This window comes from Alosa alosa, chromosome 7, assembly GCF_017589495.1.
Source record: "Alosa alosa isolate M-15738 ecotype Scorff River chromosome 7, AALO_Geno_1.1, whole genome shotgun sequence".
NCBI classification, from domain to species: Eukaryota; Metazoa; Chordata; class Actinopteri; order Clupeiformes; family Clupeidae; genus Alosa; species Alosa alosa.
In genome coordinates, this window is record NC_063195.1 from 19,808,955 (window position 1) to 19,829,181 (window position 20,227).

The window sequence follows — 20,227 nt, forward strand, 5'->3', positions numbered from 1 at the left end:
AATTTTCTGTATTGTGTATGATTCTTGAAATAACGAGCTACAGCACAGAAGGTACTTCTGGAGAAAGGCAAGGTTTTTTGTATTTTTATTTAGATTTAAAAAAAGAACCATACAGTCTGGAAGGAACTGGGGGTAAATGATGTGCGTCATTCCCTCGTCAAACAAAACAAAAACACCACTCAGTCATCTTTTTATTAGGCCAATAATTCCTGATCCATGTTAATTCCGATCCTCAAATTGCGACTTGTTCTTCAGAAGGAATGCGGCAAGAAACTCAATAGGTTGTGGAGGTCTAGATTTAAGGGAGAAAGACAAGAAAGAGGTTTTAAGTACAGCTACTACTGCGTAACAAGGCCAAGTGTATGATACAGTATTTTCCATTTAAAACAAAGTGATTTAATTGGGTCATCAGAGAAAGGCAAAACATGTACAGTAGTAAACATACAAACTTAATTTTCATGTGCGGGAAAAACAAAACGTATTGCTCATTATGGTTGAGATACCATGTGGCCATCTTCCCTATATGCAAAATTATGGCTTAAAATGAGAACATAGAGCAATTGGGTGTGAAAAAAAAAGGTCTTAGGAGAGCTCTCCATCAGCCTACACTTTCCAAATGTGCCAGTTCGTAACAGGCAGTTCTTTTCAACATACCTTTCCTTAGCCAGCACGGAAAGACCCTGAAGGAGAATAGGCACCACTGTCTGATCCAGGTACGCTCGCGTCGGGAGCGTTTGTAGGGTCTGCAAATCCAGCTTCTGTTTCGCCATCTTCTCGTGGTGAGCCTTCTCGTTTTCCACTATCCTCTGGAACAGAAACGGAAAAGCATGAAGATATCCCCAGAGAACAGATCCATACACAGCGCGCAATGCATCACTTGAAGGCTCAGCTGATCACATATATCTGCACTGAAGTGGTTGCTACACCTCACCTGAATGTTTTCTGTCAACCCATATTCTGCATGAGGGTTCTCAGCCACCTAAACACCACAGTACCAAGTAAGACACATTTTACAATAGTATCTAATTCACGATCAAAGGGGTCAACCGGGTGATTGTGTGTACTTAGGTGGACGACAACCTAACATGAAGCAGAATGTCAAGCATTTACATTGTGATGAATTAAATGTTCCTACCGGTGTGCTGCCTTCCATGCTCTGATCGGCATCTGTTTGATCTGGAAAGAGGAAAAGCCGGTTGTAAGTGAAAGCAATGAGAACATGCAAAGAATGTTGACTGTGCTACTTCACCCTAGTGAACAGCAACGTTATTCTAATTTCGCTCTATTCGTTAGCTTAACAGGCTAGCTGAATAAAGAAATAGAAATAGAAAGGTCAACTACTACGCAAGTTTAGCTCTCGCAGACATGGATGACATGCAGAATTTGGCACGACTGCAAAACTGAACCGTAGAGGAAAGGCTTATAAAGGCGAAGAGGGGCTGATCTAACCGGGCTAACAATACTGTTAGCAATCAGTCTAACTAGCTAACCACTTGTCTGTAACGTTACTCAAAGGTGGCGGGATTCAATGGGCTAACCTAATCAGCCTGCTAGCTCGCATGCGATCCAGGGAACAAACTACAACATTTGAAGGACGATAGCGACAATGCTGCCCTGAAACATATTTCAACATTTGTTTTATGCAAAAAGAGTAATACTAAACAGTGCAACATCAACCTGAAATTGCACTAAAGAGCAAAAAATGCTTATGAAAGGGATAACCCACTCACCGTCTGCCATGTTTGTTGTTGGTTTCTACGCAATTTACGTAGCCTACAGTCACGTGACCATTGCACCTTCCGTCCAATGACGTTTACCCTGACAATTTTCACTTCCGCTTTGAGTGTGGACTGCTTCACAACAACCCAAGGTGTAGCGGATGATTTGAACTTGGTTGTGGCATTTGAAACTGATTACTACAAGCTGTGAGGGCGTTTGTCAAGCACAGCAGTTATTAAAAGTGTAGCCAGTTATGGTATGGAGACGACTCCGAGCCAGGTGAATGAGTTCTACAGGAGGAAGAGGCAGAAAGAAAAAAGCCGAAACGGGGCCCTCGCCCGACGGCGACACCTGCATGCAGGTGCCGCATCATAAGCGGAATCTGAACTACTTTTCAGTGCCAGTGCTGGCGTTTTTTACTTTTATAAGAATCTTGACTTTAAATTTCGGTGGACTCTTCGTCCGGCTTTTCAAACGGATACCCCGTGCTATGGCGACAAGACCGAAACGGCTGGAGGATCAGAGTTGCAAGGAGCACGATGACATCGGCGAGCAAATTCGAAATCAGCATAAACAAGCTTTCGAGTACATCTCAGTAGCGCTCAAAATCGACGAAGATGATAAAGGTAGGGATTTTTATACTTCCGGACGACTCGTCACAAGTGCCTTGCACTTACTTAAACCCATGTTTAGGTAGCCTGACCTAAACATGATCTCCCTGTCACTTTCACTTACAGTAGCCTATGCTCGCGACTCAAGTGCTCTCAGAAACATAACGCCGTCACATCAGATGAGTAGGCTACATTACTATCTAGCCAGCGTTAACCCCTTATTACGAAACTGAACAACACTCTTATTGTTTTCTTTCAAGAACGTCATCTGACTTTGGTGGGGAAACAGATGCGATGTTATGAACCATGCTAATAATTCTAGGCTAATTTATGAAAACGTAGTACCCCTACGTCAGTGAGTCTCAGCTGTTTACGAGAACTCATGATCTGTCGATGAACTGTCTGTGTCCCATTGGGATATAGCCATAGCCATAGACACCAATCTTGCTCCAGAGGCGAGTTCACAACACATGATTGGCATGATGTCTTCACAACACACCATAATTGGCTCAATGTATTCACATCACATCACATGATTGGCTCAATGTATTGACATGTCGACGTTTTGCCGAGGAAGGGGTGGAATATGTGTAGACAACGGCCATATTGGCGTTACAAACTAGCCCCATGCATTTCTATGGAGGGGTTTTTAATTAGTCTCTGGTGATAGTGAGTGAGTGAGTGAGGCGTTTGAGAGCGGTGGTGGTGTTCAGCTGGACTCTGAGGCCTTGGCAGAGGGAGGGGAGGTGGGCGGATCAATAGCTGGACATCAGGGGACTGATGCGCCCTGACAGGGATTGTTCCTGTCTGCAGCAGAGTGGAAAATGTTCCCCTCCTCACCAGTCAACACACACACACACACACTCACACACACACACACACACATTCTCTCTTGCTCTCTCTCTCTCTCTCAGGCCCTCTCCATGTTTATCCTTTATACTGTATAACACTGTTTGGAAGGTTGTCTCCATCTACCACCATACATTCTTATTTCCCAAAGTGGGTGCTTGGTTTATTATGTAGCAGCAAAAAATCATTAGTCAGCATTTGTCCTTTTTGTCTGTGATGTTTTATCTGGAGGAGTTTTCTATAGTATAAAACAATCTCTGCTGCCCAAGAGAACTAAAGCGGCTTGTTGTTTTTTTTTTTGAATGTAGGTCATGCACTACTAGGTGATGACTATCTCATTCACCAGTGTTGCGTGTAGACGCTTGTACTGGACTGGCAGAGAGAGGTGAACATGCGTATCCATGCGGTCATGCTTTGTCACTGGAATTCAAACATGCTGACCCCCTCTCCCACACACACACAAACACATATACAGACACACACACACAGACACATATGCACACACACACGCGCATACACGCACACGCACACACACACATACACATACATACACACACACACATACACAAACACACACATATACAGACACACACACACACAGACACATACGCACGCACACACACACGCGCGCACACACATGCACACAGACACACACATACATACACATATACAGACACGCACACACACACACACAGTCTGCTTGAACTCAAGCCTGGGGCATGGAGGGAGCCTGCTGATGACCTATTAAGTGAGAAGACTGCAAGTTAATGATTATTATGGAACTGTTCACTGTCCCTGGTGACCCGCTGTAGACCGCGCTGGACTGGTGACTGCTGACCACATAATAACAGAAGGAAAGGAAAAGGTCAGTACAATAAACAGTCCTCACTTCCCAGGTCATTTGACTTCAGGAAGTTCCTCCAAAGCTCTCTGTCCAACACGCGCACACACACACACACACACACACACACATACACATACATTGGGGGACAGAAAGAGCCGCTAGTCTAATCGCTGTACTGACCGTTGAGTCTCATTGTATTTTTGTAGTGAGGGACTGTGGTTTGTGACCTCACAGAACAAAGAGCTTAGAGGCTGTAGGGCCCCATTCTCCCTCCAGAGGCCATGTAGGCTAGGAGAGGCCCACACACACACACACACACACACACACACACACACACACACACACACATACCCATACACACGCTCACATCAAGCATAAACTTCGACATGCACACACACAGACACACATACACATACACACACTCACATCAAGCATAAACTTCGACATGTACACACACACACACACATACACATACACACACTCACATCAAGCATAAACTTCGACATGTACACACACACACACACACACTCACAAACACACACACACACTCACAAAAACAGACAGGGGACCCTCTCATTCTGCTCATGACCCACTAGTGTTGGGACTGTTGTCCCTGGTGTTGCAGTGGCCTCCAGCTCATTTAGGCTTTCAGTGATTCTGTTGAAACTGTAGCATCGGTTGTCGCGTGGTTCATAAGCCTTAAGCCATAAGAATCAAGTTAGTGCAATAAGTGTTAGTGTGTATCTGGGCTGTACATTAAAAACGTACACTGAAGAGGGCTACCCTGGGACCACCAAACCACTGGGGGCAGCAGTGGCTCCAGTCGTCCAGTAACTGGAAGGTTCAAGTCCAACTTCTCCTTGAGCAAGACACTTAACCCCAGTGCTCCCGATGAGCAGGTTGGCGCCTTGCATGGCAGCCTCCACCATCAGTGTGTGAGTGTGTGTGTGTGCATGGGTGAATGTGAGGCATGACAATGTAAAGCGTTTTGGGTGCTCGCTGGAGTCGAAAAAAGCGCTATATAAATGCAGTCCATTTACCATTCTTTTTTTACCAAAGTTACAGACTACAGTACCACACGATCTGGGTGCAGAGTGGCGATGACTGAGATGCCCTTCTCCCTCTTAGAGTCAGTGAATCATCAGCGATTTTGAAGCTGCAGTTTTTTAAAAAGTAAAATTGCCATGTTGCTATTATGTTTAAATGGGCTGTTTTTTTCAGACTGTCTATAATACAGTTGCAGAAGACAAGTGTTGAACATGAGAACATGAGTCTTTTGGTTTTAAGACTTTGGCCAGTAAGTCACCACTGAGCACGTACATATTCCCCTTGAGACACACACACACACACACACACACACATACATACATACATCCTCTGTTTGTGTGCCTCTTCCCTGATCACTAAAGTCACCGCACACTTCCCCTTGAGCTTCGCAAGCGCACACACACACACACACACACACATATTCTCTGTCTTTCTTCCTCTCCCCTGATCACTAAAGTGAGTCCACACACACACACACACACACAAACACAGGTCCCCTTGAGCCTGGCTTGGAGGGTAAAGTCATGCGGACACTGTTGCCGTCTCTGAGGCTTAGCTGAATCTCTCTCCCTCCGAGTCTCCGTTTTTGTGTGTGTGTGTGTGTGTTTCCGTGTGTCTCCGTCTCCGTTTGCATGCAGATGCAGCAGAAATAAAAAAAAATTAAAAAAATGAATTTTTAATCCTCTTAAAGCCAAAAGCCTTGTTGCACCACCAACTTTATCTGGGTGGCTCTGCTCACGGCGCAGAGCCAACAGCTAGCTCACTGTGGCAGTACTGGGTCTCTTCCCAGTGCTAAACATAGGCATATGCAAGCGACACACACACTCACATCAAAGGCAGATTCGAGCGGCACACACACTCACATCATAGGCAGATGCGAGCGGCTTTGAAAATCACGTTGTATAACATCTGTAAGCGATACCACAATGTTGCATCACAGCAGCACTCTGTAGTTATGCCTTTGCCTTAACGGACACCACTTGTTGTACACAATTGTAATAATGTAACGTGTCGTATTGTGTAATGCCAGTTGGCTTACACTTGTGTCATGTGTCTTTGCAGTTGGTATGTGTGTTGGGTTTTGCTAGTGTGCTTTTGCCAGCTGCCACTAATGGCGTGTTTTTATTGATCTTTGTGGCAAAACCAGTCCTCTCATGGACAGTGGAGATGTTGTGTTCAAAACCAGTCCTCTCATGGACAGTGGAGATGTGTGATAACCAGTCCTCTCATGGACAGTGGAGATGTGTGTTCAAAACCAGTCCTCTCATGGACAGTGAAAATGTTGTGTTCAAAACCAGTCCTCTCATGACAGTAGAGATGTGGTTTCTGTAATTATTTATAAAGCAGGGGTAGTGGTGCAGCGTTAACATCACCGACTGATGATCGTTTGACCCGTCCAATCGGGTTCGATTTCCGCCATTGCAGTCTGTGTGTTGCTTTGAATGAAAGTGTTTGCTAAATATCAGTCAACTTCAACTTCAACTTTAACTTTAACTTCGACTTCTGTTATATATTCTGTAACATTCTAACTGATTTCCTGGGCTTCCTCTAGGGCATAAGGAGCAGGCTGTCCAGTGGTACAAGAAGGGCATCGCTGAACTCGAGAAGGGGATCGCCATCGAGGTGACAGGAAATGGTCAGTTCAACATGCTCTTATCGAGACCTCTACCAATAGAGATAATAAATTATTATTACGTAGTACGTACTTACTTTTGTGCACTTGCATTTATATGACGGTGCACGTTTTTGTAAAATTATGTTTTGTCTAAAAACAGATTGAATGGGCAATGTGTTAAATGGATTTTGTCCAGTTTTGTTTAATAGTACTGTACTGTATTCTACTGTATTTCTGTGTCTTGTTTCCACCTGTCGGACTCCTTCCTTTAGGGGAAAAGGTGGAGAAAGCGCGCCGTCTCCAGGCCAAAATGAACAGCAACCTCCTCATGGCCAAGGAGCGCCTGGAGCTTTTGGGTAAGACCGTCTGGAGTCACGTCTCAACAACGACTCATCTGATTGGCCCACGTGTCATTCCTCACAGCAGTTACAGCTCATCTGCTTGGATGACTTTCTGGTTTGTCATGGGACATCACATTCAGGTCCAAGCAGTGGAAGACTTAAGCATGTAGTTTTCACGTCACCATAGAGTACGTCACCATAGAGTGCCGTTATAAAGTTCAAACTGACTTCGTTTAGACAATTCCATCTGGCTTATGTCTATAGGAGACAGTAGTAAGAATCAAGTTAGAACGCTATGGTTACATTGTGTAACTGCATAGATTATAAGGCTCCATTCACTAAGCACCATAGATATTTTCAACTTCACTCTCACCGAACCGCCTGTCGCCTGTGTCAGTTCACCTTGAGCATGCTGGGAATGTGGCATGATTCTATTTCCTTCCTCTCCCCCCTCCTCCTCTTCTCTCGGCTATGATTCAGAGCCTTGGCTTGATGTGAAATTTTGCTTGGTCGTGTGGAGTTGGTTGTCGTCACCTTCCAGCTTGCTGTGACCTGCACAAATCCTCTCCCTGTCTTGGTTGGAGTCAGTTGCACTCTCTCTTTCTCTCTCTCTCTCTCAAATTGATTTGTTTGATGCCCTCAACCCAGAAGATCCAAATTCAGATGGCTGGATTATAATCTCTGGGTCTGATCCCACTCTATGCCACCTTCCCCAATACACTGCTTGTTCTCTGACCTGATCATCAGACCATTGCATGGCCAATATTTGGACAAAAGCGTCTACTAAATACCATAACCATAACCATATAACATGTTAACTTTTCCGCTTTTCAGTTTTTAATGATTCTTTATATGGGCATTATTGGTTTATTTATTTTTTTCGGTTGCTCGTATAAGCTTCGGCTTTTTGCCCCCCTTGTGTTGCTGGTTGATGGTTTATTTTTTGTCTTTCCTCTCCACTTATGGGTTCCATTATCTCTCCCCATTGTGTTTCTCTTCATCTTCCTCTTCATCATCTTCCTCCTCTTCCTCCTGTCCTGGGTGTGTTTTACCCCCCCCCGCTCCATGTAGCCACGCTGCGCTCAGGGCCCTCTCAGGGAGACCTGTACACTGACAATCTGAACCAGCCCTACCCCAACGGCCATATACACTCAGGTGGGTCTCCACACCAGGGGCACGTTCAAGAGCATCTGGCACATGGCACACACAAACCAACACACAGTGGTAGAGCATGCATGCGGCATATACTGGTGATGTTCAAAACTGGTGGAAATCATTCAGTTGCCAATATACACTGTGATTGGGGAATATTTGTCACGCAAAATATGTTTTCATTTGTTTTTTTGCATCATTTCAGTACAATATTCCTCTACATAACACTAACTGATTAGGCAGTATCTGTTTTGATTAGGGCTCGTAGTGTGACGTTTATAAGGATCTTCAGACTATGTCAATAGGGCTATATAAATGATAATAACATTTAATTACAACATTTTTAATGAAGACTGAGGATGATTAACTGATGATGTACCAACCTGTGTGGTTGACCTCCTCCTGTAGTTACTGGGGCAACGTCAATAGAAATTGTAACATTATTTTAATGAATACTGAGAAATGAATGATCATGAGTGACCCTGGATCAATTTTAATCAAACACCCTCCCTTCTCTCTCTCTTTCTCTCTCTCTCTCTATCTCTCTCTCTCTCTCCTCCCTCTCTCTTTTGTTTCTCTCTCTGCCCCCCCCTTTTTTTCCTCCTGTATGGTTGACACTCTGTAGTCACGGGGGCCGTCCCCAAGAAGAGGGAGCCGGTGTCCCAGCCCAGCAGCCACGTGCAGCCCCAGCCCCGGCCCAAAGCCCAGCCCAAGAGCCAGCCCAGCGGTGGGGGCTTCTCTGGAGCCCAGCGGGTCCACAACACCAGCGGCTCCAACGCACGACCAGCCTCCCACACTGCCAGCAACCATCGGGTAAAGGCTAGTTCACACCACACCACTTTGGAAAACGCAACCATCGGGGTAAAGGCTAGTTCACACCACACCACTTTGGAAAACGCAACCATCGGGGTAAAGGCTAGTTCACACCACACAACTTTGGAAAACGCAACCATCCGGGTAAAGGCTAGTTCACACCACACAACTTTGGAAAACGCTAAAGAGCAACCTTTGGCTAAAGGTTAGTTCACACCACACGACTTTGGAAACACTAAACAGCGACCATCGGGGTAAAGGCTAGTTCACACTACGCCACTTTGGAAAACGCAACCATCGGGTAAAGGCTAGTTCACACCACACCACTTTGGAAAACGCAACCATCGGGTAAAGGGTAGTTCATACACACCACTTTGGAAAACGCAACCATCCGGGTAAAGGGTAGTTCATACCACACCACTTTGGAAAACGCAACCATCGGGGTAAAGGCTAGTTCACACCACACAACTTTAGAAACACTAAACAGCAACCATCAGGTAAAGGCTAGTTCACACCACACCACTTTGGAAAACGCAACCATCGGGTAAAGGCTAGTTCACACCACACGACTTTGGAAACACTAAACAGCAACCATCGGGTAAAGGCTAGTTCACACAATGCCACTTTGGAAAACGCAACCATCGGGTAAAGGCTAGTTCACACCACACCACTTTGGAAAACGCAACCATCGGGGTAAAGGCTAGTTCACACCACACGACTTTGGAAAACGCAACCATCAGGTAAAGGGTAGTTCACACCACACCACTTTGGAAAACGCAACCATCGGGTAAAGGCTAGTTCACACCACACCACTTTGGTACATTCAACCTACTATGATTTCATGTCAATGTAGGGGACTTAATCAAGGGAATATGTAAAAAACGTCAAGTAAACAAGGAAGGATTGAAGAATCAAAGACAGACATTCATGAGAAATGTGCTGCAGACATTGAGAATGTTGGAAGTTTTTTGATCAGATGTGATTTAAAGACGTGGGCCCGTATGTGTGTGTTCTGTGCGTGTGTGTCTCAAGGGGCCACGGGGGAAATCAGGTAACCGTGGAAATGGGAAGCAGGCCACGCCCACGTCGACACCAGCGAGGAAGCGAGATATGAAAAACTTCAAGAATGTGGACAGCAAGCTGGCCAACCTCATCATCAACGAGATCGTGGACAGGTGAGAATATTTGAAAATGCTGTCACCTGATTAATGTCACACAGCTTAGTAGTGTACTGTAGCTTAGTAATGACTTAGTAGTGTAGCCGTGTAATGTCTACAACAGTTGCTTAGATCAGCGTTAGCACCCATGGCGCATGCTCTGAAACCTCTCCTTCCATTTGTGGGAGAATGACCACAGCTTTCTAAAACGGCATGTGTCAAGTGGTTGGGAGACATTTTGTGCCTCTTGCCCATACATTCCCCTCGCCTGTTCGTTTCTGGCAGTGACTCTATTCCAATCCGTGTACCTCCGTCAGTACTCTTGAAGCGCACTACACAATGAAGTGCGCTATGCGTGTTTTCTTACTTGTATAGTGTGTGAATTTCAGCAGGGTAGGGTAATCTCAAATCAAACACCAACTCTGTGCACTTAACAGAAATGACGATCGTAACATTTAAACATACCGTAACATTACTAAGTACAGAAGTATGCGTGTTTGGAACACAGTCTGTGTGTACTGATGTAAGTTGATGTAAGTTGGTTTTCTGAAGACTGCAACCAACAACTGCCGACTTTAGAACTTTTGGTGTTGGTTGGCGTTTGTTGGGGCAGTGTAAAAGCCCCTTAGCACTGGAAAGGATATTAGGACCTTTGCATTCGCTTGTCCGGTTCCTCCACACACACTCCTTCTCTGACTGGATGTGTATTGATATGTGATTGTTGTGTATTGATGTGTGATATGTAATATGATTGTTGTGTGTTGATGTGTGATATGTAATGTGATTGTTGTGTGTTGATGTGTGATATGTCATGTGATTGTTGTGTATTGATCTGTCGCCGTTGTGCAGTGGCTCCTCTGTGAAGTTTGACGACGTCGCCGGACAGGAGCTGGCCAAGCAGGCCCTGCAGGAGATAGTCATCCTCCCCGCGCTACGGCCAGAGGTAAGGGAGAGTGTGTGCGTGTGCGTGCGTGTGCGTGCGTGCGTGCGTGTGTGTGTGTGTGTGTGTGTGTGTGTGTGTGTGTGTGTGTGTGTGTGTGTGCGTGTGTGTGTGTGTGTGTGTGTGTGTGCGTGTGTGTGTGTGTGTGTGTGTGTGTGTGCGTGTGTGTGTGCGTGTGTGTGCGTGTGTGTGTGTGTGTGTCCGTGTGTGTGTCGTCATCCTCCCCGCACTACGGCCAGAGGTAAGGGGGAGTGTGTGTGTGTGCGTGCGTGTGTGTGTGTGGCGTGTGCGTGTGTTTGTGTGTGTGTGTGTGTGTCGTCATCCTACCCGCACTACGGCCAGAGGTGAGGGAGAGCGAACGCACCAGTCATATACTGTACATGGGCTCGGAGATCAGGGGCTTTTCTCAATATGCGTTCTTTTCTATACTTGTGTTCTCATTAACTTGAAAATCGTTCTGAAACGTCATCAATCACCGCCGAAGTACTGTTCCAATTCACAAGTTCGCATTTATTCAAGAACGCATAACATTCCCGGAATTGTTCTCGAATTGTTGGTTTTATCAAGGATGCATCGGGTGGTGACTTGGTGGCTTGAAGATTCCACAATGCATTACGTCAGCTCAGCCGTGACACTCACATAAGAGAAATGGCAGCATTGATACATAATAGGCCTACCTATCATAATTGCTGCTACAATCTGATCCACGGTAGGCTACAGGCTTCACAACTAACGTTAATCATAACTGTCACTTAAACTGCGAACTTCAAACGTTGTTCCCGCCATCGGCAAGTGAATATATTGTTATTAATATTTAATAAATAAAAAAAAAAAATCAATGAGAAACAAACTTAAACAAGCTGGTGAATTATATATTTTATTGTAAATGTCAGAAATACTGGGTAGACCAATAGAGCAATAGGTAAATGACTAAACTCCCGAGCTGTTCCGAGAGAAGCTGCCGTTGGCAAGAACGCTGCTGTCTCAAACTGCAAATTGAGCGTCCTGTGTCCTCGCATTCTCCAGAGTCTGGACTTACGATCTTAACTTTTCAAGTTCGAACTTTCAAGAACGGGAGACCGTTCTTTAGCGTACTTTGTATTGAGAAAAGCCCCAGGCTAAAGAGTGCCACAGTGTTGGGATGGGGTGGGGTTAGCTTAAAGGGTTTGGGGATGGGGAGGGAGCCGTGTGCTGTACTTCACTGGTGTATGGTTGTGGCTGACCAATTTACAGCATATCTACATAGTGTGTGTGTGTGTGTGTGTGTGTGTGCGTGTGCACATGTGAGAGGGAGAAAGAGAGAGAGAGAGAGAATTTGTGTGTGTGTGTGTGTGTGTGAGGGAGAGAATGTGTGTGTGTGTGTGTGTGTGTGAGGGAGAGAATGTGTGTGTGTTTTTGTTTTGTTTTCATTTCTGTTATCTGCCCCAATGTCTAGATGTTCATGATTATGTCTCTGTGCGACTGTTAGTCAAATCAACTAGATTTCTGTCTGCATATTTGATTCCTTAACCTTGATTGCTAGTTTTGTCTCCATTCCAGTTGTTTACCGGTCTCAGGGCGCCAGCTAGAGGCCTTCTCCTCTTTGGACCTCCTGGCAACGGCAAGACCATGCTGGTAAGATGGCCCTCAGTTTGGTTTAATAACACAGGCAAGACCATGCTGGTAAGATGGCCCTCAGTTTGGTTTAATAACACAGGCAGGGAGGTGGTGCTCAGAAGAACCTCCCTTTAAAGAGTCCAGTGAATCTCTTGTGAACCACCCTTTAAAGAGTCCAGTGAATCTCTTGTGAACCACCCTTTAACTCATTGAATGCCAAGCTGTTTTTGGAATCTTTGTCCTAGAGTGCCAGCAATCTAGACCATTGTTGATGATTTTTGTACAGCCACAGCATATTCTGTGTTATAGCTATGAACACATACAATGGTTCGTTTAAAAGGTGAGACTTTAAGCTCTCAGTGGGTGCAAACTATGTATTGTTACACACCTCTGTTCCTGATAAATCCCACGCTAAACAGTGGCTAGTTTTCATCAAAATCCCTGTTTTTTTTTAGAAATGGAGATGTTGCGTCTTTTATGAGTCACTATCACCGACATATTCGGCACTCTGGCAAGGGTGTGCCCTCTTGCAAGCGCGACTCGGCCTACCACCCACTCCGCTAGGCCCGGCTCGTGGTGGAGATGGAACTCCCTCCTCAGCACAGTGTTCAGTCACTCCTTGTAATGTTTTTGACCTGTCGTGGTCAGAGTCATCTTGTCTTAGTAGAAAGGTGGACTCATCCAGCATTGTCTGGCTTAAAACGCACCTGCTGCAATATCTTTTTTCTTCGACTTTTCATTTCTCCCTTCAGCACCTGAGAATTGTTGCCTGCAAAGTTTCTGGGAAGAGATCTAACGAGACCTGCCACCTAGTGATAAACCCACGAAAATAAATGACCTGATTTTGACCTGGCGTGCATGTCACTGATAGGCTAATCAGTGACTGATTCGAAACAAAGCGGCAACTATCAAAAGCCGAGTTAAGATAAAATGTCCAGATAAAATGTCCAGATCTTGCGTTTTCATGAGTTTTCGATCGTCATATATTTCATTTCCATTCATCACACAGTTCCCAAAATCACATATAAGGTGTGTTAGAGTGTCTAGTTTCGTAATTAAAAAAAAAAAGCTAAGAACGCAATATTACGTTTTTGGCACTCAACGCATGGGAAGGAAAAACGTAATATTACGTTTTTGGCACTCAATGAGTTAAAGAATCCAGTGAATCTCTTGTGAACCACCCTTTAAAGAGTCCAGTGAATCTCTTGTACATGTACTGGATGCTTCATGCTAAAAGCCTATGTCTTTTTTATACCACCAGGCCAAAGCAGTTGCTATGGAATCAAACGCCACCTTTTTCAACATCAGCGCTGCCAGTCTTACCTCAAAATACGTGAGTCTTCTTCATTTGTCATTTTGGACGTTTCTATTTCAGTCTTTGATAAGGTAGTCAGTTAAAAAACACAACTATGATTCATACAATTATATGTGGAAATGAATTAAGTTACAGGTGCAGCAATGGTTTTGTCCAGCTGTATTTGAATGTCTCTTGCTGCTGTTTTGCACTGTTGAAAACATGCCAGTGCAAATCACTGAGACAAGCCTTGTGTTCGGCTCCTAGGTAGGGGAAGGGGAGAAGTTGGTGAGAGCCCTGTTTGCTGTGTCTAGGGAGTTACAGCCGTCGATTATCTTCATTGGTAAGCTTTCTTTCTTTCTTTCTTTCTTTCTTTCTTTCTTTCTTTCAAGGCAGACAAGGATACATTTATTATTTAGTAGTGTCTGTGGAATCTTAAGTTTGGGATGCATACTGTGGAAGTCCTAGGCTATGAGAGGCACTTTGCTCATGGCCAAATAGCTTCATTTAAATGCACTGATTTGCATTAAAGCAGAGCTCAGCATATTTGCCACTAGAGGCTCTCTCAGTTATTGGATGGGGACTGTGCTGCTCTTGATGTGGAGCTGAGCCACATGCGTAGAGATTCCTCACTTGAGCTCTGTGTGTGTTTACTCAGGCCTGGTGTTTGTGTTTGATTGCTTTGGTCTGTTATGTTATTGTGTTATTACTAGGAGACTTAGTTGTGTTTTTAGTGTTTTTAGTTGGTTAACATGCAGCGGTTGCCTTCTCAGAGCTCTCTCTCAGTCTCATCTTCAACCAAAGAGGATTTTGGCAGGTCTGTGTGTCATTGATTGGCACTGCTCTGTGAGCAGTTACTAATGTCTGTTGTAACTTGCAGATGAGATTGACAGCCTGCTGTGTGAGAGGAGAGAGGGGGAGCACGACGCCAGCAGGCGCCTCAAGACCGAGTTCCTCATTGAGTTTGATGGGGTAAGGATACTGTGTGTGGGTGTGTGGGCAGAGTAATGGGTTAGTGATAAAATAGTAGCATTTATTTAGTGTTTAGTCAATGTTGGTGTGTGTGACTACTGTCAGTAGTCTTACTGTGTGTGTGTGTGTGTGTGTGTGTGTGTGTGTGTGTGTGTGTGTGTGTGTAGGTGCAGTCGGCTGGGGATGATCGGGTGTTGGTGATGGGGGCGACTAATCGGCCACAGGAGCTGGATGAGGCTGTTCTCAGGTACTGGGGATCGCTTCACCTTTACCCTACCTGGTGTACTACAAAATATGTTCCTGTGCACCTACAGTATACACCATGGGCATGTAAACATTGACAAATTATTCATATAAGATTGACATTTGCTGCTGTTTCTATGATCTTAATAAATACGCATTGCTCTTTTAACATCAAAGCTCTCTGTCATGTCCACAGGCGATTTGCAAAGCGCATCTATGTGGCGTTACCAACTGAAGAGGTACGTTCTTACTTACTTAGTTACTTTTCTGGCTGTTTGTTTTTATAGAGCTTGGAGTCTGCACCCCATAAGCCCATTGGTACATTGATATTTCTCTCCATAATGTGTACATCACATGCGCTACAAATCTGTTTCAGTAGATCTATATCCATCATCGATTTGAATTTATTCCAGACCCATCTCGACCCATCTTGCCTCACTGCACTGCATGTGCAACACTGTTTCAATGCCTTCCATTATAACAGCCAACCCGCCTACCCTCATAATTACAACTGTTTGATTGTGGCTTTATTGTGTCATAAATGCGACTTTATTGTGTCTTAATAGTGACTTTATTCTGTCTCAATAGTGGCTTTATTCTGTCTTAATTTGCGGATTTATTCTGTCTTAATAGCGGCTTTATTCTGTCTTAATAGTGGCTTTATTTTGTTTTAATAGTGACTTGATTCTGTCTAAATAGTGGCTTTATTCTGTTTTAATTGCTGTTATCACAGACACGTCTGAAACTGCTCAAGAACCTCCTGGGGAAACATGGCAACCCTCTCAACCAGAAGGAGCTGTCCCAGCTCGCCAGGTAACGAGTGTCCAGACATCAGCAAGCTGTCTGTCAGCAGCAGTCACGCTCACACAAGCTTTCACTTCCTGTCTCTCTCTTGCCATGAGTCGGTGGCTTGGACATGTTTTCCAGAAGTATCTATTGGTTTATATATTCGATGTCTGTACTCTGCTGTCTCAAATGACCACAATACCTCAATGTCTTTTTGCTATGTTTTTGTTTACTAGTTAGTTGTCTATACAAGTGTGTGTGTGTGTGTGTGTGTGTGTGTGTGTGTGTGTTTGCTATTTTAATGGGATTGTTTCCGGTGTGTTTCAGATTGACAGACGGCTACTCAGGGAGTGACCTGACGTCACTAGCTAAAGACGCTGCTCTTGGGCCCATTCGAGGTGACCACTGCCAATCCCTTTGCTATCAATTGTTTCTTTACACGTATTCTGCTAACATGTTGAAATGTAGTAGGAAGATCTGTCTCTAGTCTGTCATGTTTCTTTAATTAACTTCTAATTTGCCATAGTTTTTATTTATCTTTTTCCAAATTTGCTGACTATCTAATGTGGAGACACAGCACGCAAAAAATACTCCATAGAAATGCATGGGGCTAGTTTGTCACGCCAATATGGCCGTTGTCTACACATATCCCACCCCTTCCTCGGCAAAACATCGACATGTGAATACATTGAGCCAATCATGTGGTGTGATGTGAATACATTGAGCCAATCATATGGTGTGTTGTGAAGACATTGTGCCAATCATGTGTTGTGATCTCGCCACTGGAGCAAGATTGGTGTCGTGAAGCCTTGCGCACGCGCATTTCTACCGAAATAGATGCCCAACGAGTGCCCAAAAAGCATTGCCAAATGGCCGCCAAGTGGAGGGACTTGCCTAAAAGGACTTTGCTATAACTGACCTTGTACTGATCTTGTGAACGATGTCTTATAGTCTAATTTCCGCTGTTTCAGAGCTACGACCTGAACAAGTCAGAAACATGTCTGCAAATGAGGTTAGTCTCTCATTTAGTCATTTGAAGGAGTTGCCCTGTCAACTTACAATATTTAAGCTTGGAAATGTCATATAAGTTGGCTGTTTTAAATGTTTTTGGGTGAAATTAAATATGTTCGCGTATAAAGGGATGTAATCTGTAATAAGTGACTAAATGAGCATTAAGTGAATTGTTGTAAATGTGGCTAATGCCATAAGAGTAAATATCAATGAGATGTAATGTTAAAGGTAAAAAAGATTTTTTGTGGGTAGAAGGGTGCCTCCACTCCATGTAATGTTAAAGGAGTACCCTGTAACATTTCCCCCCATAATGTGTCCCCACTCCAGATGAGATGTAATGTTAAAGGAGTACCCTGTACCATTCCCCCCCGTAATGTTAAAGGAGTACCCTGTAACATTTCCCCCGTAATGTGCCCCCACTCCAGATGAAATGTAATGTTAAAGGAGTACCCTGTAACATTTCCCCCGTAATGTGCCCCCACTCCAGATGCGTAACATCCGCTTCAGTGACTTCCTGGAATCCCTGAAGAAGATCAAGCGCAGCGTGAGCCCCCACACCCTTGAGCAGTATGTGCGCTGGAACCAGGAGTACGGGGACACCACTGCCGTCTGACCCCTTCACCTTTGACCTCTTGACCCTGCCATCTCACCCCGCCCTTCCTGCTGCTGCTGATGATGATGCTCACCCTTACCGCTAGGGGGCAGTGTGAGGGATGTTGTAGAGACTAAAGCTGGACTTGGGGGAGAGAAAGCGTCCTTTGTTTTTGTTTTTAAAAAAAAGAAATTAATTAAAAAAAAAAAAAGCATCAAAACGGGTTCGTGGAAGAGAAGGAAGAAGAAAAGGAGGAGGAAAGATGGAAAGATGGAGGGAGGTGCGTTTAATAACAGCTATTTCCAAAATAGGCTTCAGTTAAAACACACACACACACACACACACACACACACACACACAGATGCAGCAGTTTTGTTTTTTGTCTTTTTTATTGTGTATATAATTTCTCTCTCAGTAACGTTTACCGGTAAAGTTAACGTACCCCTCTAAATCACACACTCCTCAGAAATGCTTCCTGCAGACAGACGAGCAAGAGAGTGCAAAGGGATTGTTTTCTTTCCCACTCCAGCAAAAAAAAAAAAAAAAACAACATGGTCACCTTGAATAGTGTCGCCCAGTTGAATTAGAATATTCTACTACAACATCCAGTGACACAGAGATGCCTGACTAACAAATGACAGTGTGCAGAAAAGACTTAAACTGTTTTATACTTCTGACATCCAAGCAAGGGTCCTTAAATGCTGGAGTACAGGAGCATCCTAGCAAGGGTCCTTAAATGCTAGAGTACAGGAGCATCCTAGCAAGGGTCCTTAAATGCTAGAGTACAGGAGCATCCTAGCAAGGGTCCTTAAATGCTAGAGTACAGGAGCATCCTAGCAAGGGTCCTTTAATGCTGGAGTACAGGAGCATCCTAGCAAGGGTCCTTTTAATGTTGGAGTACAGGAGCATCCTAGCAAGGGTCCTTTAATGCTGGAGTACAGGAGCATCCTAGCAAGGGTCCTTTAATGTTGGAGTACAGGAGCATCCTAGCAAGGGTCCTTGGACTGTGGCGCTGGTCCAGGAGGTTCCCACCCCGGTAGGTGTGACCCTAGCCTCTGTGCCTTAGTGCCTGGGTGGAAATAGACATGCACATCTCCATCTGGAGTCCAACATGACAACTCATACTAAATAACAGTAAATGTGGGTAAATGCCGCTGTGATTGGGGTCTCCGTGTCTTTTAGCTGTGTTCACACGTTTCAGAAGTGCACATTCGTAACGGTGCATTTGGTGTAAAGCTATGAAGTGGTTTAAGAAAAATCTCTTTGTACCTTGGACACTTGGTACTTGCACTTTCCAAGTGCAGACAGCACGTCTGTCTCTGGACTTGAGCCGGAAAATCCATGGGAATAACGCACTATTACCAAGGAGACATACTGGAATATTGTGCCAATGGAGGAAAACGTTTATCACTATACTTGGCCTCCCTCTCACATTCCCAGCTCAAGTCCAAGTTTCGAGTGAAATTGTTGTTAAGCACTTCTTGTATAATATGATTATAGGATATAGTGTATCTGTTTGCAGAGTGCAGTTTGCTGTGAGTGAAGATAGATCAAGTAAAAAAAAAAATACCAAAAGACTAGTATGCTGCTCTATTGGCATCTTTGCTGTGATTTGGTGGGTTAGGAGCCACAGACCTTTTGAAAAGATGTAGCATGTTTGAAGTGGAAGTGTGACGTTTTCACCCCAAATGCTTTTTATGATTTGCTTCTCTATTGTTTGCCTAGATTATTCCTGTTGGAGTATGTGTGTACAGTGTACAGTACTGACAGTGCATGCAGTGCAACGGACAGCACCATAGAGGTTACTGGCGCCGTTTACAGTAGATATTTACTAGCTGCAAACATCTCATCCAGTGAGTAGTGAATGGGAAGTGTTTGTGTGTGTGTGTTAAAAAAAATGCGCTGCGCATGCGCTTAACTTCAGCTGATATTGCTGAGTCTGTAGATGCTCATCGCTTAGACCATTACAGAGGAGATGCACCAGTGTAGTGCTGTGGTGATTCAGTAGTGTCGCTTCTGAGGGATGGATCGTTGGACCTGACTCCCTTTCTCCCCCTCGCTCACACCATTACGGAGGAGACGTTGTAGTGATTCAGTAGTGTCGCTACTGAGGGTTCTATTCATTTATGCAGCACTTCCTAAGTTCAGTCATACTCCCTTGTACAGCTTCACCTTGGTGAAGCTCAAAGCAATTTACTGTACATGGGCAAGTAATGGGGCTAATTGGTAAACCCTCAGACTGTTTGAAAACACTCGTCTTTGCTCCAGACAACAAAGGCGTAACCAGACAAAACATCATGTTGTAGGCTTTTTGTTTTCAGTAAATATTCTCCAGGTTTGACCTTGATGATGCACACGTCCTTGACCTCCTTTAGTTCCAACTCAAGGCAGGCATTGGTCTTAATCAGTTGTTGAGTCTTCCTAAGGACTAGTCTAGTATAAAATGAAGTGTGGATGTATGTCTTGTACACGGTTTCAATCTTTTTTTCAATCTTTTTTTTGTCTCAGAATGTGAAATATGATTGTAAAGTTGTGGGTACCGAATACGCCTTAACTGCCGGTATGACTGGTATGTAAGCAAGCATGGTATTCTAATAAATCTATAAACAATTGTTGGTGTCTGTTTTTTTCCTGTGACAGTTTTG

General features: G+C 44.4%; 3 protein-coding genes across 5 annotated transcripts in view; 2 read left to right on the plus strand and 1 right to left on the minus strand.

Moving 5' to 3' along the window:
- The window catches only part of LOC125298155 (histone H3-like), a 781,614-nt gene that overhangs the window by 355,375 nt on the left and 406,012 nt on the right, over window positions 1–20,227 (plus strand). The window lies entirely within an intron of this gene.
- Window positions 70–1,805, minus strand: dpy30 (dpy-30 histone methyltransferase complex regulatory subunit). Of its 3 annotated transcripts, none has more exons than XM_048248887.1 (5): window positions 1,731–1,805; window positions 1,136–1,176; window positions 932–979; window positions 655–806; window positions 70–292 (listed from the first exon to the last, which is right to left on the minus strand). In XM_048248887.1, exons 1-5 carry the CDS (start codon window positions 1,738–1,740, stop codon window positions 220–222), a joined length of 324 nt encoding a protein of 107 aa, XP_048104844.1. In that variant the 5' UTR covers window positions 1,741–1,805; the 3' UTR covers window positions 70–219. The 3 variants fall into 3 exon arrangements, with proteins under 3 accessions (XP_048104844.1, XP_048104845.1, XP_048104846.1); XM_048248888.1 differs by lacking the exon at window positions 1,731–1,805 and adding an exon at window positions 1,539–1,561; XM_048248889.1 differs by lacking the exon at window positions 932–979 and having other exon boundaries at window positions 1,731–1,775.
- spast (spastin) lies at window positions 1,834–20,194 on the plus strand. The gene is made up of 17 exons (XM_048247859.1): window positions 1,834–2,345; window positions 6,623–6,706; window positions 6,958–7,041; window positions 8,098–8,181; window positions 8,804–9,039; window positions 10,024–10,166; window positions 10,998–11,091; window positions 12,628–12,702; window positions 13,946–14,017; window positions 14,246–14,321; window positions 14,859–14,950; window positions 15,118–15,197; window positions 15,390–15,432; window positions 15,927–16,006; window positions 16,307–16,377; window positions 16,951–16,991; window positions 17,478–20,194. Exons 1-17 carry the CDS (start codon window positions 2,003–2,005, stop codon window positions 17,601–17,603), a joined length of 1,824 nt encoding a protein of 607 aa, XP_048103816.1. The 5' UTR covers window positions 1,834–2,002; the 3' UTR covers window positions 17,604–20,194.